The sequence below is a fragment of the Anopheles funestus genome, chromosome 2RL (genome assembly GCF_943734845.2).
Source record: "Anopheles funestus chromosome 2RL, idAnoFuneDA-416_04, whole genome shotgun sequence".
NCBI lineage: Eukaryota > Metazoa > Arthropoda > Insecta > Diptera > Culicidae > Anopheles > Anopheles funestus.
In genome coordinates this window covers 52,916,414-52,941,121 of record NC_064598.1, presented here as the reverse complement: position 1 = coordinate 52,941,121, position 24,708 = coordinate 52,916,414, and the positions used below count along the sequence as shown (strand labels likewise).

At 40.3% G+C, this 24,708-nt stretch overlaps 1 protein-coding gene across 1 annotated transcript in view; it reads left to right on the top strand.

The window, feature by feature from the left end:
• Window positions 1-24,708, top strand: part of LOC125760814 (uncharacterized) — a 172,440-nt gene that overhangs the window by 88,691 nt on the left and 59,041 nt on the right. The window contains exons 3-4 of the mRNA XM_049421334.1: window positions 1,246-1,460; window positions 5,838-5,973. Coding sequence (XP_049277291.1) covers window positions 1,246-1,460; window positions 5,838-5,973 — 351 coding nt within the window. The remainder of the gene's footprint in view (window positions 1-1,245; window positions 1,461-5,837; window positions 5,974-24,708) is intronic.

Here is a 24,708-nt window from a genome sequence, read left to right as displayed (position 1 = left end):
TTCATATCTTCAATAATTATGTAAAAATTAAGATTTTCAATAAAGCTAAATGCGAAATTTACAATACGTAAAGCTAAACCTAACAAAATATGCTACATGCTAGACATTAAATCAAGCTGCAGAGGGAACATTCAAACATATTCAAAAAAATCGAACTTTAGTTGTCAGATGATTCATAAGGAGTGAATTTAATTAGTTTTACTTTCATTTCTCAAGAAAAAAAAATGTTTATGCAACCAGTTTCTTCGAAAAGATCAATGAAAATGAATTTCATCATCAACTTAATGCTAGAAACAGTCTTCAAAAGCTCATCTTTAGCTAAATTTCCAAATAAGTATCAGCATTGCAATTGGATTGCAGGCTTAAGCCACGATGTATTAATTACTGTCACTGACCTTGATAGTACTGGACGCATTATTTTCGACATGACATAGTATACCATCGGGACCTATTTGAGGAACATTAATTTTCATTAAATTAATTAAGTTAACACAAAGAGAATCACAAAAAGAAACCAACAAAATAAGACTAAATTCGGTTTCGTTTGCGTTTACTGCTGTGAAGGACCTTTTCCTTTGGAGAGTTAATTTTAGCACTTTTTCCACAAAGTCTTTGCTCTTCATTAATCCACAAGTGGAAATGTGTAGGCTTTTTCTGGTTCCATTCGTTTGTTCCGCGTTCGTAGCTTTATTCCGCCTCTGTACGTAGCGTATTCGTTCCCTTCTGGAAGTTATTTTTGTTGGTTTGCCCTCAGTTGCTAATGAATATGTCGGAAAATGCGTTGCTGTTTCTCAGTTGATTAAGCGCATAAGAAATGGTGGATCAAACTGATGTTATCATTCCATCGGAAGGCCGATTAATTTCTTTGGCTGAGAGGATTCTGGAAGGGAATAAAAAAAACTGTGTTTCAAGAGCGTATAATATTTTGTTTTGCTATAATAACGATTGTGGCAACTTGTGGAAACTTGAATTAAATAAAAAAATGGATGTTTAGATTCTTTAAGTGACCTATAAAGTAAAATATGTTGTAAAACTAATGGTAATGATGAACACTTGTTGCAAGTACGCAAAAAAGATTAAATTGTTTTTGAATCCATTTTTTGCACTAATGCATATAAAAGTACTGTGAATATAAAATTACACAAACATTTTGGTTAAACTTTCAAAAATACTTCACTTTTTTTATTAATTTACATGATGAAACATTTGTGTTTTAATTGATTTAATTTTCACTTCCTTTTGCAGATTACGGTTTCGGTGCTATCCGATCGGTACAGCTGGTAGTAGATCCTCCCGCAGTACGGCGTGGACAACATGCAACGTTGCGCTGTCTGTACGATCTGGATGACTCCCCGCTATATTCCGTAAAGTTCTACCGAGGTTTGCGAGAGTTCTACCGTTACTCGCCGGGCCAGCAGCCGAGCAAGAAAATTTTTCCCTTTCCCGGGATCAATGTTGACGTAAGTAAAGATGCGTTTCAATTTGCAAAGGAAAAGGTAATCAACAGATAGGCTCACTCCGATCAGTCGCTGCTCTGGCGATCGTGGATTATATTCGGTTGTAGGTTGATGAGGAACGGTCAGCCCTGCAAGTCCTGTAATTTAAAGGCATTTTCTTCAGCTGACACTAATCCGCCTTTTCTGATTCTTGGAATCGGAGCTGTTTTTCCGTTGTCCCTTTTCTAGTAACGAACGATGGAAATGAAAATTATACTTCTCAGAAGAAGAAAATAGAATTGAGTAAGGCGCGCGAAGACATCATTAACGAAGCGATAGCTTTTCGTTTTGACTCTGTTTGTTTTTTTCTTTAGTCAGCTCTTTGAAATCCTTTCTACAGCCAAACGTGACTAGTTGATGCTTAATGTTGTAACGTCTTCTGGTCGAAGCATTTTTGCTTCTGCAAAACTCACTGACTTTGGGTGCCGCTTGTGACAAGAAATACACAAAAAAGGTCTCGCAAAAACACACCCACAGTCGACAAACGTCGTTAAGCGTCTTGTAGAATGCCGGACGAAAAACTAGAAATCCGAAACGAAACGAACTGATAAGACACGATTACATTTCAAGATGATTATTGTTAGGATCTTTGGTAGTAAGGTTGTTTTGGATGTTTTTTTCGTCTTGCCCATGAGTCGTGTTTTATCGTTTTGTTTTTTTATATAATTCTTTGTGTGGCTTTTATTCGGTCGGAAGCTTGTACCCTTGAAAAAAAGCGAAGGTCGTTAAACATATTAAACAAATAAGTAATCTTTCTTTGGTTTACTGCCCAATGTATTGTTACTACGTCCGTGTACGGTTTGTTGCTAGTGGAAGGTTTGATTCTCAGACATAACTGAAAAAAAAACAAAAATGATTTTAGTTGAAAATCTGATCGTCCGCACTTGGGTGGATTTGTGGAAAAGTTATGTTTTACCGCTTTTGCAACCTGACCGAGCCTTTTGATCGGTGCGGGATTTGACTTTGAAGAGGGCAAAATGTCTTGTTTCGTGCTTTATTTAGTGCATTATCTTCCCTTTTTTGTTGTGAAAATGATCCACTCTGGCCGGGCTGACGGGATTTATGTAATTTCTTGGAGTGTTTTTTATTTCTGCCACTTGGAAAGCACACCATCAAGCGTCAGACAACCGGATTGAATGAATGGCGTCCTGTGTTTTTCCGCTCGTTATTAACTTATTAATTATAATTGGAAGGCTGAAAGATTATCCTTCATCGCTTCGTATCCCTTTCGAGTTTTAACCATTTCTAGCGCTTTGTTGCTGAATTGTTGTCCCGGCATGCTCCAACACGGTACACGGGAAGGGGTTCGATTTTCTCGATCGTTCAGAATCGTAGCGCTAGACTTTTGGCTCCCGTTGTTGTGTTTTCCTTTGCGAAAATGGCAGTGAAATGGATTGAATTTATTTGTTTTGCTTTGTGTTTTGTTGTTGCTACTGCTGAGCTGTGCAACTTTTGACGAGATGAGCGGGATATTTTCAGCCGTCTGAAGTGTTGTCTATTGTATGGGCTCTGGGATAAGAACGCTAGAGGCAATCTTGAGCGATTATTTCGGATTGGTATCAGCTTGAGAAAATTGTTATGATAATTATCGGAAAACGTAATCTCCCCATTTGAAGAGGAAAACTACATACAGAAGTTTTATTTGCAAAGAAAAAGAAAATAAACAAAAATAAAATGACCATTGTTACGAGATGCGATAAATAGCAATAGATAATAATTGTTTTTATAAAGATCTTTCGAATTAATATTACCATAAACAATTGTTATATAACCGAGTATGCCCGGGATAAGGTAAAATACAAGCAGGAAATGCCTTGTGAAAAATGTACTTCTTCAGCTTCAGAGGCTGACAATACGGCCGAAGCCGTAATAATTAATTATAAATAAATAAATAAATAAACAATTGTTATATAAATATTTATAAAAAAATATTTATATATAAGTCTTTTATGGTATCCTTTTTTATGGTCCTTGTCCAAGATTTAAATTTCTGGTATCTCAAGGAGTTGATTGAACAACTTTAGCTATTTAAAGAAACTAGTTTTGCGTTTTAAAACACTCCGGAAGATTTCATTTCTGCTTTTTTTTCTACTTTTTCAAAATAAACTTGATAATCAAAACAAAGTTTCTGTTAGCAAATTGTCTGATCAATATCAGATGTGGCCGTTACGCCCATTTCCGGTTGCTGTTTATCATTGGGAATTTATCTTTCATGGTTTCTTTCTATGCCATGCCATCTCCTACGCGTTGTACCAGCCAATTCAAATATTGTCTTGCAGAGTAAAACTCGGTGGAGCCTAGCAGCTTGCAAAACTTGGCTATTTGTGCACCAGAGCTCCAGAGAATGTTCCAGATTCTTGACATTAGGATTTTGCGTTTTCTACCAATTTAGTTCCCGATTTTACCGATTTGTGTTACGCGTGCCGGCATAGCACGAAAAGCAAAACCGTTTTGTGGTCTTCATCATGGCGTTCGTCATTCGGGCGTATAAAAGAGCACGTCCAAAATGGAAGCCAATTTGGCTGATCTGCCGACATCGGTGGCCGAGCGAGATATTTGCCGAAATATCCATCCAGCACGAAACGAAAGGAGTACGTGTGGGTGTAAACGGACAACGAGTATGGTACATGGTACGCTTCCTCACACCCGTAATCGTAACTTTTTGACTTACCATCGTTTGCCGTTTGGCATTGGTAGGCGATCCATTTTGTCGTAACCGTCGAAAGCGTTTGAAGAAAAGCAGCCTCTTCTTATAATATATTTATGAGATTATCGTCCCATGCTTCGTAGTCGTTAGCCCTTCACGAAATCCGGGCGGAGGTTGTGGGGAAGTCTAGTGCTGTTCCACTTCCACGCCCTGAACGGCACTCAATTCGGACGCGAAAAATGGGAAGCTTTTCGTCTTCCTATAAATATCGTATTTCTTTCGGAAGCGTTTTGGGGTTTTTTTCCACTCATTCTGGAGACCTACGATGCTTAATGTACAGTATACATACATATATGGTAACGTATTAGGTGACCATCTTTTGTTGCTGTGCTTGTTTCGCACGACGTAACATAAGTTAATGCTCAGTCTAGTCCGCGCTAGCCTTTCTTCGCCGTGAATGAACTCCAAGGGAAAAGAATCAGAAAAAACCATAAAGGCTATTCATGTAACGTTTGTGTGTGTATGTGTGAGTGTAGGAGGTTTTTTTTGAAGAAGGAAAAAAAAGTTGGCATGTCCACGCTTTTTACAACAACTCGATTTGCGGATGCTAGCAAACCTTCCCAAACCCACAGTCAGTGGAAGATTGGAGTAACTCGACATGCTGGATCGTTAATAGTTAGGGATGAAATAGATAGCACACACCCACACACACACAAAGATAAACCTTTGACAGAGAATATGATAAAGAATGCGAGGTGGAAATATAAATCGACGGAAAACGGATGATGGGATCACCGGAATTGACGGTATATATTAAATGGGGCCAGGCTAGGCGTTTGATACTGCAAAATCGCTGGTAGTAAATGGTTGCCATTTGGTTGACATTTTCCATCGTCAATCCTAAACCGAAATGGTTATGAAAAAAAAAGAAAAAACGCGCACAAATCGGACAGCCGAGCCTTGTTGATCAGACGATAGCGGTTTCGCTGGTTTTTGCTGGTTGTACTGATGCTTCTGCTAATACATTTATTCGATGTACGTGAGCGCTTTTTTGGTTCTTTCCCCCGCCACCTGTCCCCATATGCGGGACGGCAAGTAGCAGCAAATACCGAGAGCTCTTTATAGGGAGAAATGAATGAATTATTGGTTCGGTCATAAATATGGAGCAGATATATTTATCTGACTGCAAAAGCGGATCAGCGTCGCGCATGTGAAACGATCAAATTCTTATAAATGATGGTTTCGGTATTATCCCGGATTGAATATCCATTTCCGGTCGCAATAACCTGGTCTCATTTTGCGCTGGTACCGTGCTGTTCAATAGGAACGATTTTGCTGAAAGCGTGCTCACTGTGGTTAGAATTCATTTCCAGCTGAGCGGCCCCGTAAGGGTTTGATGTGGCGTGAGCTCATTAACGAAGCTCCCGAAGCGGATTATGCAGACGGCGACAGATGAGTAAATCATTCGTGCACGCTAAAAAAAAAAATTAGTAATTTCTATTAACAAAAGGTGGCTCTTATTTGCATTTGTAGTAAAAAGCGACAACCAATGGTGCGACTTAATTGTTACTGTTGAATGTTTAACATTTCTGCCCTTGAGTTTGCAATCGATTTGTTACGCCTTTTTACTGTTTCGAACTGATTGGTATATTGTTTGTTTTTCTTCTTCTTTCCCTTTTCTTCCCTTCACACAGGCATCACTGTCCGACAACCGACAGGTGGTTATCAAAAATGTGGGCTTCGGACTGTCGGGCAATTTTTCCTGCGAAGTCACTGCTGACGCACCATCGTTCTCCACCGCCACGGAACACATCAGCATGCAAGTAGTGGGTAAGTTACCTAACCCTGACAGCCACTGTTAACATTTGTGGACGCTTGAATTACGTTTGAACGGTACCAAAAACCATTCCATTTCGCTCGAAGAGCCAAAATCCACTTGGTGTCTCCCCCGGGGACATTCGAACTGATTCCTAACTTGTGTGAAGAGGAGGTTATGTGTGCATGTATTGTACGGTGGTAGTGGATGGATTAGGCAGTTGGATTTTGGTAAAACTGAAAATGATTATGTGCCTTTGTGTTCTCTGACTCAGCCGTGTGTGTGTGTGTGTGTGTGGTTTGCACTACGCACACATACAAACACAACCCTTGAGACTCTTCGGAGTGCTGCTTTTCCGCACGACTTGGGAAACCGGTTTAGGGTGCCGGCCGATGAACAGGACGTAGGACAATTTTCCGAATGGATTAAATTTAATCAAATTACGTACATTCTAAGGAAAAGGAAGACTGTCTGTTATGGATGGATAAACCTGCTCTTGCGTAACGTTCGGTGGTGTTATTGAAATCCGTATAATATGTAGCGTTTTTGCCGGGTTTTGCATGCAATTAGGATCCATTTCCCGGAGTTGACTAAGCATGCTTCACGGTAAAGTAAACTCGATCGACGATTTGTGATAGCACGGAAATGTTGTACCAGTGTGAAATTGTAGAAATTATTTAAGTATTGTTTTCTTCATTTCTAAATTCATGGCAAATAGCAAAAAGAAAACTTTAAGAGTCAAAATTATAATGAATTTTGTAAAGATATACATATTTCATTTTCATATTAATATTCAGTACGATGGTAAATTAAAAGAACACGAATAAAATGTAAGCAACAGCGCTGAATTGTAAATGAAAAAAAGGGATTGCTAAAAGCGAAACCAAATACACCACAAGAACGACTTAACCCAAGAACGATAGACGAAGGACTAAGGGTTGATCAGATAATTGACGAATCGACTTGCGGGATCCACTATCGAAGCCTCGGGATAGGATCACGTAATGTTGTTCATGCCGTATAAAATGGAACCATTTAGGGGACTTTTACCGTAAAGGTTTATCTCGGCCCCAAAAATTCGTTTCGAAAGGGTACGCTCGGTATGACCGTTGGCTATGTTTGTCGAAAATGCTCCCAACATTGACTTGTATTTCCATTTTATGTAAGTCAATTTGGCGCTGGCGGGCAGCGATGGTGTACAAGCGATAGAAAGCAAAAGGTGGTCGTGTAAGTTTCGGCCGCAACATCTTTTGCCTAAACCATGACTTTAAAGTCTCTTGCATCCGTTAGAGACCTAAATTTTATCAGAACTAATAAAACAAAAAAAAAACCTACTCAAAGTACGTGTCAATCGAGTGATCCAATATATGCTTTAAGATGTACATGATGCTAGTGGATTGATGGCCACAGGCGACGGCACTTCGCTCTGGACGTGCTGAGTGGGGGAATAAAGAACAAAAAAAAAATACTCCCAAACATGACCTATCATGAACACAAACATAAACACCGCATTTTGGTCCTCATGGTCCGTGTCCGTTCCTGCATTGCATATCAAGATGCTTGCAAGGGCAATATGAAGAGCCAAACCCGGATGACATCGATTTTAGTGCCACTTGGCCATCTGCTTCACATTCCCATAGCAGGAGCAGTTGTTGCTGTTGTTGTGTTGCTGTACTTTTTTTTTCTCTCTCGCTCTCTTATTGTTGCTCTTTTCCAATTCGTCCAGCACGAACGGTTGCGCTGCTCGTTTGTCTTTCCGCACATCCTGACCATTTCTGGTTTTGCAGCCCCGGAAATGTTTAAGTCCTCGAGCATCCTCTTTCACCGCCAGCCGCACGGGTTTTTGCAGATAATAATAGCATCAAGCATCCCGTGGCAAACCGGCAGTGCAGTGAGTGGTGAAATTTAATGGCGGAAATGCAATTGTCGTTTCCATGTGCTACGTCTCTTCCGTTTTCCTAAGAGAGAGAGAGAGAGAGAGAGACAGGAGGGCAGAGCTTTGGAGGCCGCTGTGGTTCTGTTGCAAAACAACAACATCAAGCCGTGTGCCAACCGAGGAATACGGATACATTCCAGGTTGGTGCTTTTTTGGATTGTTCAGTAGTGATTGTTTCGCTCCCACCACACGGATTTGCGATGTTTTTCTCCACTTGCACAGCACACTCTGTCTTGGTGCTCTGTGTGTGTTTTTTTTGTATTTGCTTTCCTTATTTTGCTGTTTGTTTGCAGCAACTCGTTCCGCATCAAAATACCACTGTCCGGTGCACTTGAATCACGAGAAGATGTGCATGCCGTGCTTCGATTCATGTCATTGGGCGGTGGAAAATTGTTTGCAAAAAAAAAAACCAGCTCCAAGTTTGAGTGGAAAACAACGGCAAAAATAAATATTTTATAACGATCCTCTCGAACTGTTGCGGAGCACTGGACGCTTCCTTTGACGCCGCGCTGCTGAAAGACTTTGACATTAGCTCTTGGCCTTTTTTGTGACTAAGGTTCGTTTTCATAGTCGCACAGGTTCCATCTTGTTTGCGATGGTTGTAGTAATAGGTTTTTTTCCCTCCTCTGCTTAGAGATGTTGTATAGTGTTTTTGTGGTTTGGTAGTTTCTTTGCTAGAACTATATTTATGGTGTATTGTGGATTGCTCTCTTGTTGTAAGGTCATTCATCGTGTCAATCTCTGTAGGGGTTTTCTTTTACCTGCAGAACTTACAATACTGGAAAAAGTAGCTACGCAGTAACAAGAAACCAGCCACACAGTTTTATTAAACATTTAAATGTTGTACAAATGATCCAACGGTGTGATTTATAGTTTTGGCGGGCGTGTTTCTTAACTTTGCAGTATGCAGAAAAACGTGCGCAGCTTTGGTAGAGAAAACACTACCATCCCGACATAAACACACCTCGAACACATGGCTTTGGGTGCGGTTCCGCTGTCATAAACTATGGCGGCCATTAAATCTTTCTCGCACGCTCGTGCAAATGTTCCGGTCCTCTATACCGGATCGAACGCACTCACCTGTGGTGAAATATTTCGATCGCATAAATAATGTTGTTTGCGTATGCTTTGCCCGTACACGACCGAGCAACGAACCCATTGGACCCAACCCCTGATCGGAGATGCACATCGCAGCTGGGGAGCAAAGACGGGTATGCTTAGCAATTTTGGGCAATATATTTTGGAACTCTCCCACACACACACATGGACATGGCCAGAAATGGGATATTAAGAAAGATGCATTTATACGCGCTCACGTTTTTCAGCGTTATCTGAAGGTAGTTTGTTGAAAAAAAAGGACACCCACCACACAGAAAATGGAAACGACTTTTATGAGCAATTTTTCAAGAATCGATCGCATGTCCATGGCGGTTCTTATTACTGAAATATTCCGGTTTGAAGTCACACCCATCCATTTATTTGGCAAACAAAAATAAAAACGAAAGAATTGGCAACGAAGTCATACAACTAAATTTTAATAACATATAAATTCAAACTGTAAGCAATATGTCGTCGATAGGATCTGTCATATTCAAGGAAACTGCATTAGATCCTTTTCCATAAACTAGGAAATTTCTCCGAATGGGGGTACTGTAACAGCTTTTGTTACATATTATGATTATTACTTTTAATGCGAGCAATGAACCATGATCACTTTTGGGTTAATTTAAGTGAATATATATCCTGAATGATGATAAAATTTTGCTGAATTGCCTCACGATCCGATCTTAACTCTCCTGATTGGATGATCACTAATAACACAATGCGCCCTCTAGCGACTATTAGCTGTAATAGTTTTCTCGCTTTACTCCTCCTCGCTCCTTATTTATTAATTAGAAAACAGTGTTTCCAGGTCACATGCAAGCTTCAAATTGCAAATTTTACTTTCATTTGAGATATATTAATTCGAGGTTAAGAGAAGTTATAGGTACTCCCTCTTGTTGGTTTTAACGACCTCTAAGGTCACGCTGACCATTTCTGGGTTACTAGACTTATTTTCACCGCTTAGCCGGATAGTCAGTCCTTTTCCACGGGAGAACGGTCCGGATGGGATTTGATATCTGGCCTGTCGTATAGATCGGTGCCGTTTTTCACAAACACGACCGCCCACCGCCCCCTCCGTCCCTTCCCCCGTTATTGATACTAATCCTTAAGATATATCGTACCTTACATCATTCTTCTGAGAATAAAAAAGGAACTATTCCTGATTCATTTTAATCTTACAAAACAGAACACAACAGAACTTATAAAAAACATTAAAATCCATATAATGAATTTTTAATTAATCATTGCTTAAAGTGTTCTAAAACTAAATCTAAAACTATAAACCTGTATAATTTGATTGTAAGTAAATTTTGTGCAAAGCAACGAAGAGCATCAGCCGATTCTTCAATAGTAAAATGAGTTAAGTACTGACCCAAACAACGCGCATGTTAGCGTAAAATGGCTATTGATGGCTTAGTCCTTCTTCCAGAATGATAAATAATTGAGATGCTATCTATTATTTCTCTATAAAAAAAATTGTACAGGAAATACTTTGCATAATTGAAAATAACATCAAAATAAAATATTTAGCAACGAAGAAAATCGCTTTAAGACATTTAAATTATGTAAATATACCACACCCTGTCAGTGGTATGATGGTTTGGTATTAGCATCATTATGCTAATATTTGTGTTCATTTATGTATATAGAGATCACACATCATGAATAGATGTGTTTCACTTTTAAAATGGAGTTTTCTTGGTTTGTTATTTAAATGAAATGCAATTGAAACACTCCAAATAAAGGTAGCAAAAGTTGGTTGGATTTCGTTGATATCGTTTTTCTGGATATAAACATGTTCGTTAATATATGTGCTAGACCGTCATCACCTGTCTGCGACGCGGGGTTTAGCCATCAACTTCGCATACGAAACCATTTCTTTTTTATTTACTTTTACTCGAGGCGTCCTTCTACAAACAGTTGCCTGACATTATTGTGAACCTTTTGGTAGTATGACACAGGATATGGGTGGGTGGGATGAGATTGGTGGTATGCGATAGAATCGTGTTGATTTCAATTCCATCGCTATTGAAAGATCAAATAGCCGAACTACTCGAATGCGACGAGGTAAGTAACCGCGGGCTAAAGAGCGTAGAAGAATGGCGGGTGTTGATAGAAAATGAACATAAACCATCTGTCAGCGTTGACAAAAAGGGCGGTGGTGGTCCTTTGCGGCAATCCAAAGTCAACGGGAGCCCGTACCAAGAAATAGGAGAAACTGATAACCCATCCCTCATACGGTTGTTCACCAATCTACCAACTCGGTGTCAAAGGATCCGTAGCCCATCTGCACAAGGGAAACCCCAGGAAAATGGGAAAGCGATTGGTCGTACCGCACTGCCGCGAGGAAACCCGTTTTACTTCCCACTTTTACCTAGTGTCGAATCGTACAATAGTGATTCGGGTAATAACAACCATCGCTCGGAATAGTTCGAGAGTGAGAGTTCCCATTGTTCGAAACCATTTCCCAAGCAGTTTTTCCCGGGACAAAGATAGAGAGGATGGAGCGAGATGGTTTGGGACGGAAAAGCGCTTCCAGTTTCGAATTGTCGAACTTGGATGGGACAGGAGTGCAGTGCGGCTAACTGTTGCCCGTTCGCTTTGATGTCGATCGTTTGGTCGTGTTCGTTTTGGGCTGTAGCATTCGTAAAACGACGGCACAAACGACCGGCTAAACAATCAAAGGCTCAACGGTACTGCTGCCGGAGTTTGTTCCGCACGGTGAGAATCATTGTCGGGGCGTTTGTTTCGGTCCGGTCGATCAGGACCCAATCGACGTGATTCGTACTATGTTCTTGTATAGTGCGAATGCTTACCACCCATACCGCTTTTTTGTGTCTATTTCGTTCCTCATCATCATCGGATGTCGTGTTTCGATCGAATCGAAATCCCACTATTGTAAAAAAAAACAACTTTCCTGGGTATACCGGGTTCTAGGAATGCCTTTTTTCCTCTCTGGTTTTAGTAGACGTTACGGATCGATTTATACGGTTGGGAATTAACTCTGAACGAAACGGAAAGAAAACGCACACACGCGCAAAAACAAAACAAAACAAAAACTGGAAACCTCCCCACAATACTTCCTTGGACATTCCGGGTTTAAGGATGTCGAAAATAAGGGTATCCATTGCCGGACGTGAAAGACGGAAGCATTTTCGGCCCATGTTCCGCATGTTCGGTACCGAAGCAATGCCGAATGTGACACTTTACGCCCAGCATGAGCTTTTGTTTTTGTTTTTCTCCGTTTTACCATAAAGGACGCAGGGTTTGTTTCTTTGCCAAAAAAGAAGCACCAGCATCGGCACCCATCAGCTTTGTCCCAGTACAAGTTGGTTTGTTGGTTGGTTTGGGTGTGTTGCGTTTGTGTATGGTGTCCATCGTGTTTATCGTTTTATGGTCGTCCATACTAACGTCCTGCAGTGCACGGAAACCTGGTGGTAATTGTTTTGTTCTGTTGTCTTTTCCGAACAGTCAATTTTCTTTCATTCTGTGTACCATCCCTGGGTATGAGTGTTCTCGAATACTCGAATATTCTGCTGCTGCTGCTGCTGCTGGATGGACGATTTGGTTGTATTGTGGGTGCGAACCGATGGCCATTCAATCGACCAGCGTAACATTGGTAGAAAATCGATCCAGTACTCATATGTTGTTTGTTCGACAATGAAACCACCCATTGTAGATGCCAGATCTTCAAATCCGGACAAAAAGGACGTAGTTTGCGGGTGCTTTCCAGTGGCTACAAACGAACGTATCGGATATATATGTATGTGTGTGTGCGTATTAGTTTCTTCCATTCCCTTCCAGCATCCCAGAGTCGATCGAAACGGACCGGAAACGGCGTTGAGTGTTATGAAATCGAGCATTTGTTTGCTCTTATCGTCTGTCATGGACGAACAAATATGTGGTCTCATACCTGGCCCAGTGCGATGGTGCTGTTCGTGGAGCTTCATTATTCTACACCTAAAGGTGAGAGGATGCTGGAAATACCGCACCACTGTACAATAATGCACAAGAGGGTATTTACATGTAATGTTCTGCTTTTTTTCTGTCTCCTCTTGAAACAGCTATTGATTTGCTTTTCAGAAAATTTTAGCATAACTATTATCGAGTATTGAGCAGGAAAATGGATGGTTGCATAATCTGGATTGGCCTAGAATTCTGACAAAATGTAATTGATCTATTGTGGATTGTAGTGGTAGCAATAGAAAGGAAAGGCATTTTGAAAATCACATGTGATGGATGTGATGCTAGCTCAGAACATTGATAATACTTAGGGAAAAGGTTACATGTATGCTTCCTTCGTAATTTTAATCACTGAATGCAAAGTGCATGAAGCTGACTTCAATCGGTCACCGACATGATAAAGAATCTACCATTACCATTAAGAATCTACTATTCGTAATATGCTTTGTAGTAAATTCCAGCTGAGGGGATCATTCAACTATTACGTGACGCTGGTGTGGGGAAGGGATTATTGCCAGCGTTTATTTATTTCATAGAGAGAAGTGGCTGTTTAAATTGTTACGAAAGATAAAACAAAATGTTTCAAAAATTCTTAATTACTAATGGGTGAGTGAAATACTAATGTGTTTTGTTGCGCTCAGTGAAACATTTCATTTGTATCTACCATAAAGGAAACAGTCACAAAAGTGCTGCTAGTGTTTTTGTGACTGCATGAAAAAAGTGATACTATTTTTTCAAAATTTTCAACACCACAGCAGAGCGAGAACATCTCAGCGTACTTTGTGTCTGTCATATAAAGCTTATCTAGTTTCGGAGAATGTCTTCCAATCAAAGTAAATTGTATGTTAGATTAAATTTACGGTAAGTCTAATTCCAATTAGTCGAATTTCCATCTGTAACCAATACGGCCTGGTCGTCTTTTACGAATAAAAAATAAAGCTTAGTTACCATTTAAATTGTTTTATTTTGTTAGTGCTAATGTTAGAGCGTCCAACACAGATTCAATTCGGAACTCTCGTCAGTAGAAGTACTGGTAAAGTGCAGCGTAATATAAGGATGAGGACCACGGGAAGAGTAAAATAAGGGTTATAGCAGGAAGTTTAAACTTTCCTAAAGATTTAAGGTATCAAGAACCAAGTCTAGCTGCAATATACTATTAAGCAATGAAGAAGACACGATTTGGTTTTAGATAACAGTCTCGTCGTAGATCACTATCCTTCTCACAATTGCTGAAGTATGGTTCTGAGAACATAACAGTTCTGGGAAAACTTAGGAACTATTCCAATAATTTCAACGTTATAACAAAGGGGCAACTGATGGCGCTGCTAAGAGTCAAGAAAAAAGAGTATGAAATTTTAAATATGTATTGTTTTTTTATACTTCGTAGAAAAATGTTAATAGAACACTAAGAAAAAAAACAGAGAGAGCAATGGTGCAAGCAACTATCGAGAATCGTGGACTGGAGTAGTAATAGAAACCGATGGGATGAGAAACATTGCAAAAGACCACAGAATTAAAATAATCATCATGGAATTGCAAAAGCAATCTGGCGGATCTCTTAGAATATTCACGACAGTACCCTTAACTCTTGTTAATTTTAATTCAATTGATTCATTTACATAATCGATGATGTAAATAAAATTGAAACAAAAATGATCGGCACGACCGGCTTAGACGTTGTTCTTTGCAATAAGCTTTATCTTGGATTGAAAACTGAACTGTAAACAAAATGGCATTTTCGTACTGGTTTAGCACATATAAATTTTAAATATGATGCACATAAAAGCCCACGCGGTGTAAGGTGCCTTACATTAATTTTAACAACATTTTTCACTTGTGAAATATTTGCCAACCACAAACAAAAAATAAAAATAAAACACCCGAAAAAGGGTGACATTTTAGGATGAAAATACCTGTATTCAACGGTGAGCTTGTCGTATTATTTTTTCTTCTTCCATCAACACATTAAAGAGAAAATCCTCTACAATGAGCAGTGTACTAAAAGCGCGTCCAAAGCATACACTTGCTGAAGACGATCTATCCAGGTAGCTCCTGGCTTTTATGATCGTCCGACACTGTGCCACCATTCATTTTCCATTTGTGCTCACCTCCGGCATTCACGTGGTCCATGTGAATGTGCTATTATGAGCCGGATTTTTCATCTTTTCCGTGCAAGCTTTTTCTTCTCACCTGCATCCTAACGAGGCACGAGTGACACGAACTAACACGTTTCTTGCATCCCCCAGTTTCAACGGATCGCCGGAAGTGAATGGCCGAAAGCAGGGGCAAAAAAAAGCAAAACCGATAAACCTGAGAAAGTGTGTCTACGCTTTAAGTTTATGTTGTTTCTCCCTTATGCCGGTTTCATTGAAGACGATGTGTTTCTTTTTTTTGTTGCCTCTTTTTGGCAAACACAGCACTACATATACCACGTGCTGCCTGACGGTGAAGAATATGCGACTATTCCCGTGTGCCTTTGGTTGATTTTTCTCCAGTTTGGCACACCTATCTTGCTATGTTCGTGAGGAAATGTTCGTTTCGTTTAAACTACTGTACAGTGTGTATGGCGCGATTCGTGTGGCACATGTCGGCACCTTTTTCTTTGGTCGATACTTAGTGGAAAAGCAGCAGCGTACAGTGCACATATGCCCTACTTATCGGTGGAGACATTTGTCCGCATGAGAAGCTAAGGGTAAGGGTTGCCATCCATTGTAGAGTTTTTTTTATATTTAAGGAATTTTCCTCTCTTTTCACTCGGCACGATGTGAGTGAGTGTGTGAAAAGCACATAACATGTTCATATTGATAAGGATGAAAAGAAATATTGAAACGCACGCTAGTTAGTACTAGTTAGGGATATACTCCTCGGAAGGCGCATCCATTTTCGTGATAATCTCTTGCATGTTCTTGCCCTCAGCTGTGAATATCTCTTGTTAGTCGTCCCAGCATAAGGTCTTTCCCCTTTTGCTCGGACCCATATCCCATATAGTCTTCCAATTTCCATTGTGTCGAAATTTTTGGAACGACATATTTGTGAAATTGACGATCCAGTGACATTGTGCCGCTGCAAAGATTGACGGACCAGGGATAAAGAATATACAGCACACGATACCTTTCCTCCTGTTCTCGTTTATTCCCTTCCACTTGTTTTTTTTTTTTTGTGGGCACCCTAACGCAAAGACGCCTTATTGCCCTGCATCATGCAATCGCCCGAAGCGTGCTGTCCTGCAGGTTTTACGAAGCAGATAAAATGCGGATCACGTCTCAAGTTCAATTTTGAAGCTTTTTAGCGTTGAACCTTAGTGCCGTGGATCCCTTTTTGGTAAGTTGCTTCGATGTAATACTTTTTTGTGTTTTTTTGTGTGTGCTTTTTTGTTTTTGTTGGTCATTCCCTTTCTCTTTTTGTGCGCTCTTTTAGTGCAATCGTAGAGGTTACTACTGGATACCTTTCAGTGCAGTGAGGTGTAATTTTGTTGCCTTAGCTGGAAAGTTCGGGAAAAAACAACACCACAAACGAATGGTACAAAACAAATCAACACAAAGGCAGGTAGTAAGCCGAGCATTTTTTTTTCGGCGAAATTGTTCCGTGTTTGCAACCGACATCCACATACAATTTCAATGAAAAATGGGTAGAAAATTTATGAATTCATCCGAACTTTTCATCAGTAAGCTACGTGTCCGGATGCAGCACTGCACGTAAACACGTCTCAGCCACTTAAACTCACCAGTTAACAACGTCCCTTTAGGGCATCATCTTTCATCTCTCTGCGGCTGTTTGTATTAAAGCGATAGTTGCAGAGATTGTGACAGAAAATTTCAAAAGGATTTGGAAACGAAAGTAAAAAAAAATCAAAGAGATATTGGAAATGTTCCTAGTAGTCTTTTTAAAATTGATTTCATTACTAGGAATTAATTGCATACACCTCGGTGGAGTAGTTTATTGAACTGCTACTTAGAAACACTAATCTGAGCAGTATTCAAGGAATATGTTTCAATTTTGGAAGCTTTTAGAATTCAATGAAATGGCATTGATCATTGAGTATATCGAGGTTTAATTACGCCTTGTCTGAGGGATGGTAAACATTGATGGACCAATGTAAGAGTAATGAACATTCATATGTTTCATCTCAACCATAGCTGGAAGCTAACAGGAAACGTCACTCATCTAAGCTCAGTTACTTTGTGAAGGTAGTCGTGCAGCATGACGTCATACGGTGGAGATCACACCATGCAATTCGATATCTAATTAAAGCCATCCCAAACATGCTGCCCATATCAATTTCAATCAAATTGACTACTCTGAATACATTCACAAACACACACGTGTTCGTAGAGTGTCGGAATGTCCATCCGGAAGCGTGGGCATGCTTTAGATTAGGTTAGAGAAAGACAACGACAAACGTCAAATCTTGTTGCACGTCATTGAACGAAGAAGACCTTCCGAAAGGCTCGTGACTGGCCGCAAGCTTTCGGTGAAACATAGACTATACCGTGGCTCGAAGTTAATCACCATGTCAGGTCGGTTGTTGAGGTTGCGAACATGGAAGACGGAGGCCGGAAATTAGTGGGTTGAAGTGAGTTTGTGATGTGTTTATTAGCGCTAACACCTTACGTCGGGTGTTGCTTTATTTGGAGTACCCGGCCGGCTGGAAAGTGTTCAGGTATGCTTATCTTACTGGATAGTGTCCACACCATGCCGTGCCCAGAGTTCGCTTTCACTTTGAAACCGTGGTGTAGAATTACAGGCAACCGGAAGACACTGATTCCGTTAGACGGCAAACTAATAACGTCTCCACTTTCGTTGCGGCCATTATAGTGCTTTGGCATATCGTAGCAAATTTAGCATTCCCTGTTAGTTTGGCCGTTTTGAATGTTTAGCATACAATTTTTTTTGTTCTTCCTGACGCGGTTTTAATGTTTCCTTGAATCACTTCATATATTCACAATGTCCACTAGGATTTTCCCAAAGGGATATATTTTTAAAGCCGTCAAAGTGGTTTTCCGCAGAGTTCGTGATTTGTTAAATCAAATCACTGTAAAAGGATTAGCATTTGGAAAAATCTCTTCAGGCATTTGAGCACATAAATTTTCAGACGATTTATCGCTTTTCCCAACTAAGCATCATGCCCCGAGAATTGTTCGAGATCGTCTGATCTTACTATCCGGCATACGTTTGCACTAGGATAAGCTTAACAAACGTAAACACTCACAGCAAAGGCACAAAGCGGATGCTTATATGCACACCAACAGCTCGTCGTCGCCGTTGGGAATGCTGCCCGGCTTTAGTGGTTCGAAAAAGCTTATGCTAATGTTTGACAGCCCGGATCGTCCGACAAGTTTGACGAATGGGGAAAGCGGAAAGGCGGCACAACATTTTGCACGCTTGAATTAATCTCTTGGGTAAGAGGAAAATCTTTACCGCTCCATCGTATCATGGAGACGCCTGGTGCCTCATCCACGCCCGAGGCTCTTTAGTAAGGTTCTGTGTTCTTGACGTTATCCGTCCTTCTCCATCGCTGACATGGAAACGCCAAGAAGCATACAGGTGTTAAAGAGTTATGCTGGCGCGAAGCAAGTATGACGGTGGCGGCAGCGGTACCTTGGTGAAAATTTATTTAATATGGAAATTAGCCTTGCTCGAGTCGCGCACTCCTGCATGATCTGGTATGTAAGACCTTTCGAAGCATGCGGAAACTGTCTCAGACTCCCGAGGCATTAATTCACGTCGCTAGAGCGAAAGGTTTTGTACCTTTGTACCTGGTCGCCAATTCACCCTCACCTTGATGGATTAGAGTAGTTTTTGTCGGGCATGTGTTATTCCTTGTGCGAAAGGCATCGACTAAGCGTGCTCTCTTGTCAGAATCGTTGACATGGGCCTCTACCGACAATCATGTGCCCAGGAGGGAGGATTACGCCGTACGACACAATGTCGCTGGTGGTGCAAATGCAATCAACAAGTTTGGGCGGAAAATTGCTTCGATAATTTGTTTCCGTTTGAACGCACGGCAATTTAATTAATTGCAGACAAAACATGCTCATTTAAAGAGGTTTTTGTATGAATGAAAATGTAAGCTGGATTTAATGATAGTTTGAAAAGCGAAATACAATAGTTTATTCTATCAACATGCAGATCATGAATTGATTAATAATTTGTCAAGGTTTATTATAATTTGATATATCTTTGTAAGAGAATTTTAATCATGATCGAAAGTAAATTTAATTTCAGCAATGTAAAATTGGGAAATTTGCAGTCAATAAAGTATTAATTTTATCCATCTTTTACCTTCTTTTATCGGTTCGAATTCGCTTGTCATCATCAATTCCCTCGTTATCTTTTACATAGGTTTATCCAGAGCACAGAAATTATTTAACAATTCATACATCTCAAATATATAAAAAATGTTTTAAACCCCGGGCGCAGTAAAACCCGATCTACATATAACACACGACACATAACACAAACGGATGAAAGATTAAATGAAACTATTGCGCTGTTTGTTTCGATTTGCGGTTCATGTCATCCTCAGGCATCCTTAGCGCGGTGTCATAGCAATATCTTCTTAAGCGATTTCCCTGTTAACAATTAATGTCAGCATTGATGGCACACGCAAGCACAAGACGAAACACACATCACCGAAATGAAGAACTTGTATCCCTCTAGGACAATTTCATAACCCACTACACGCGACGCTAGGACACGAGAAAAGGGCAGAAACTTTTCGTCCAAAAACCATTCAACAGTCGCTATCAACAATCGAAATCGTTTGAGAAAGTTTTCACCACAAACAAAGGGTTTGATCGTCCTTCCTTCCTATCATTGTCCTTCCTTCCGCTTCCAACGTGGTTCCTTCGTTGCTGGCTTTGCGGGAGCTTTGCTCAATTTCACCATTTTCCAACAATTCTAACTGTCATATCATGCTTTATCCGATGACTCCCTTTTTGCTTTGTTTCCCCTCATCCCTTCATATTTTTGGTGAGGCATCACGAACACGGGTACCAGTGTTGGCAGGTCATGTGGATTTTTCAACACTTTTTCCAAGTGAATCAGCGGCGAAGCTAACGGTTTTTGGCGTGGGAAAGTCAAACGTGAAACCTCTTAACGTATAATAGCTTCGGTCGCGGTGAACAATGGATTCGACGATGGGAATAATCATCGCTAGAGAAGAATGGTGTGGAAAAAACAATGGCTCCATGTGAGAACATATATCCTCCTGCACACAACCGTTCCCCCCTTCGTGCCATTGCCCAAATAAATGGGTGTGAATCAAAGCAAACATAATTTACACGTACGCGACATATCGTCGAAAACCTCGAGTTGGAGTCGCGCGAGCACGAGATTTGGTCGCTTATCACATACGCGTGCAACCACGGTGGTATTCGCTTCTAGGGAAACGAAGCAGGAGGATTCGGAAACAAAAGGATCGCAGCAGGGTTGCTGTGGTGGTTTCGGCTCGTTCACCTTGCATATAATTCCACATCAGTATCAGACCTGGTCGCATTTGCTGACACGAGGTTTTGCAAGCCGCTCTGTAACTCAAGGACGATTGCTTGCTTGCGCATGTATGCGCGTGTGTGTATGTTTGTGGACGTTGAAGAAGTGCTTTTGTTATTTTGACATCTGCTTCTTAGTGTGACACATCATCGTTGTCGGCATCATCTACGCCTTGGGAGAAATAGCGCGGAACCTATTGTTCGACTAGTGACTGACGGCATCATGCTGCTCGCTATGTCACCGGAACGCTTTGGTACGAGCTATACCGAACGTGTGTGAAAACAGTAACACATCCCATTCTCATCTGCAGACAACCAGTCGAGCTTTGATTAGGTGATCGTATTTCAGCTGCAGCCTGTACGGAGGGAGCGCGTGTAAAAGAATTGCTAAAATTAAGATAATGTCGAGGTAATGCGAGCTGGGCTGAAGGGAATGTGCGTTGCTGTCCTTGAGGACCAATTATTACGTACATTCGTCCTTGGGATTGTTTTTGGAATTGTTAATTTTGCTCAAGCCGTAAGCTTCTCTAGTGGTACATTCGGGAGTGCTGGTGTGAAGGTGAATGTGCGAGCATAAGGATCGCAATAGAAGTGTAATGATGCTTGTCTAGAAGAATTGCATTCGTGTGTTTTGCTCACGAGTGTTTGTGCAAATCTCAACCATCGTCAGAAAAAAAACAAAGAGATTGACGAACTCGTTTGGAAAACTCCGCATAATCCAACCGAAGATCGTACGGCTACAGTGAAGGCAAAGCCGCTCTCGATGCGGTGCTAAACCGCCCGGGCCATGTATGATAGTTGACTGAAGCTGATTGGAAAAGTTCCACATGGCGATGGAAAGAGTACCAAACGGTTCATTAGCATTAAAGCACGTCCCTAATCTTCACACATTAGTTTGTCGGGTTTGTTCAACATCGCAGTATTATGGACGGGTTGGCAGGAGATACTCCCCTGGTTTTAGGGAGTTTGAGTCAATCGTGACGTTTAACAAGTTTTCTTGGAAATGCAGGTAACTGACAATCAGCTACTCAGGCAACGAAGAAAGTACGTTGTCTTGAGACGGTCGATATTCTCTTGTGTGATTCTACCCTTCTATTCGATAAATCATCCTTTCTTTAAATTTGAGAACTTGTTTCATAGGGATGATCCAACTATTACGTGACACTGACAGGGGGGGATCTGCAGAAGGGGCTTACTGCCAGCATTACAATTTGTTATACAGGCAAGTAACATTAAATAAGATACTTCCGAAATTCTGCATGCGTGAAAATACCAACTATGGAACACGGGATAGATAATGTGACTAAATACGATGAAGCTTATTGTTTGAATCTTTACTTTCGTAAATTACCCCATGATCGCCCAGTAAAAACCTCTAGAAACGATACTTTGCCACCGAGAGAACAACAACCACGGAGGAGGTCACTCTCATTGCTATCTTCTAAATAGCATCCATTTTGGTGCATCATATAGCTTTTCCTTTTCGCATGGTATCATGATTGATCATGATTCGAGAACCTTTACTATTTGTTATCGATAGTATGAGTATGTCGGGTGAAGGGGAAAGAGTCCTTTAGCTCTTTGTCAGCATCAATTTGACCGATAGTAACAGATCATCTCAAATATCGAAGCAAAAGTATTTTTCTAGTAGATCAAGAAAACTCCGGGTGTGCTCATGATTTCTGTATTTTGGAATTGTAAACAAACTTTTAATAAATTTTTATTCCAGAGTTAAATACTTTAGCTACATAAAAATAAAGCAAAATTTCTGTGTAATTATCTAGCAATAACTCTGATGCGATCATTTTACATAATGGTCGATCAAAAGTATCGGGCAGATCCATTAGCATGCCAAAGCCAAAATCCTTTTTTTAATTTTTGTAATAGGATGGTTGTGGGTTGGGGTAGGTGTGTGTGGTTAGAGTTGGGGTAGGGGTGTGTGGTTAGGGTTGGAGTGGGGTGAGAGTGTGGGGATGGATATATAATAGTAAAACATCCCGACTATTACGTTAAAAATAAAGTACATATTGTTACGATAGGGATGGCGAATTCACAATTGTTGCGTTACGTAATAGTTGAATCATCCCAAAGAACATTCCAACAAATTCTAAAGAACTGATCTGCTGCTGATGATCTTAGAAAGTTTTATTTTTTTTTTAATTCTTGATACATTCAGTTTATTTATGTTTTGGTTTTGTAGTATGTTTTAACTAATTAGAATCCAGCCGATCCGAATAATTCTAAATGTTTGACTGCACTGTTGGCACTTTTGTTACCCAATGTTCCTAAAAGCCGTTTATGTCTCATTTTAGTTCATTCCACGTTTGAATTTAACTCTGTAACTTGAACGCCCCATAAAGAAATGAGGCGATAGGGTGCATGCTTACTAGGCTAGCTCTTAATGTTTCTTTTTATTCTCATAGTCATATCAGTTACCTTGACCGCTGCTGTCTATTAGGCTTACAGTCACTGCACCATAGTTTAAGCAATGTTTGTACCTCCTCGCCAGCAAATTTGTTCTTCTATATTTACCAGAAAGACTTAATATACATATACATATGCTCTTCACCGAACGTTCAGAGTTAGAGTAACCTTAAAACCCCGTTCACAAACAGAGCTTATTCTTGTAATGGATTTAACGAATTCAGCAGCGAACGCGATTTCATGTAATCACATTATTATGTATTATATAAACTACGTGTCAGAAGATGACAGAATAAGATTAAGTTATAAATTTAAAAAAATATATGTAACTAGACATCATGAATAAATTAATGTTGGATGAATCTGTCTGAATTTTTGAACTGCATCATTGACTCTGAATCTCTATTCTAAAGATTCTTAAATTGTCATAAATCTATCTATGAGAATTAAGGATTCATAAATTTTTGAGGACACATGCATCTTTGAACCTAAATGACAGTTTTAGGATTCGACCCCAGATTTGAATAACTCTACACTGAAAGATTCCGTAAGCACAACATTAGTTCAAATATGCGATGCATGTCCATTGAAAACTAGAGATAATGAATAAATACAATAAGAATACTAAAGTCTCTTATACCTAAAACTATTACCGAAAAACGTCCTATTGGATACGTTTTAAGCCATACAACGGCTTCACTACATCTCTAAAAATACACAAACCATACTTTTATCATGCGCGGTGATCTAAATTCATAAAAATAAACTAAAAATCAATTTCGCACATTCCAACCGGTAAAATATGTTTCAAGCAGCCAGTTGAACGACGCATCATCATCTTGATGTGACTACCTGATGTCATATGACCGCATCGTATTTGTATGTTCTTTTCAAATAAAAATTTTCAATCATCGCTCTTTACTGTTGTTCACATATCTTCTGCATACCATGGTCTGACATACACAATGAAACCATGAGGATCGGATTTTTTTTGCTTTCTTCCTATACGAATCCGTTCCGGAGAGACACGACCGAAAGCATGTTGTGTCGGGGAAGCTTTCTTTGGCTTGTTGGCTTCTTCTCTCCCCTTGTTGTGTAACAATGTGGTGCTGAAAAATGTATTCCCAAGCATATGAATGTTGATGAGTTGTTGCCAAAATCATGGAGGGCTAAGAGTGAACCATCGCTTGCCAACTGTAGCCGCACCATAACGATAGGTGTTGCAATCGTTTCCCCAAACGCGAGGCTTTTACGTTGCGCGCGGAAAAGCGTCGTTTTATTGAGGACTTTCCTGGAAGCGAACAAAAAAAATCTCCATAAGACGGTCGTAACGATAAAAAGCGTCCGATTTGCGTAGTTGGATGGGAGCGTAGGCCTTGCACCCGTGTAACTTTTGCTCCCGAAGGAGCAGCAATTCCTTTTTTCATCGAACCATACTTGTCCAGTACGCGAACGCGTACCTTCACCGAATGTTGATGGTCTGGAATGTACGACGGTTACATCGGCAAAGTTGGTACCGTGGTTGGTTGGTGTGTGGTTGGTGGAAGTAAAATATATTACAGATATTATTGCTTATTGTAAGTGGTTTGATGTGAACGGTCGGCATTTTTCGCCGCATGTTACGTGGTGGTGGAATTTCATTTATTATTCAACATCAATGCGATGCTTGCGTTTTCCACCGTGTTTGGTTGACTTCACCTCCTGGCTGGTGCTGCAACATTGTCGACATTGTTAATACCATTTTTTTTAGTTATTGTTGCTGTTGAACGCATTTCCAGGTACGTCAATTCTCCGGTTGCCCGTGCGTTAGGAAGCATCAAATTTTATGTTAT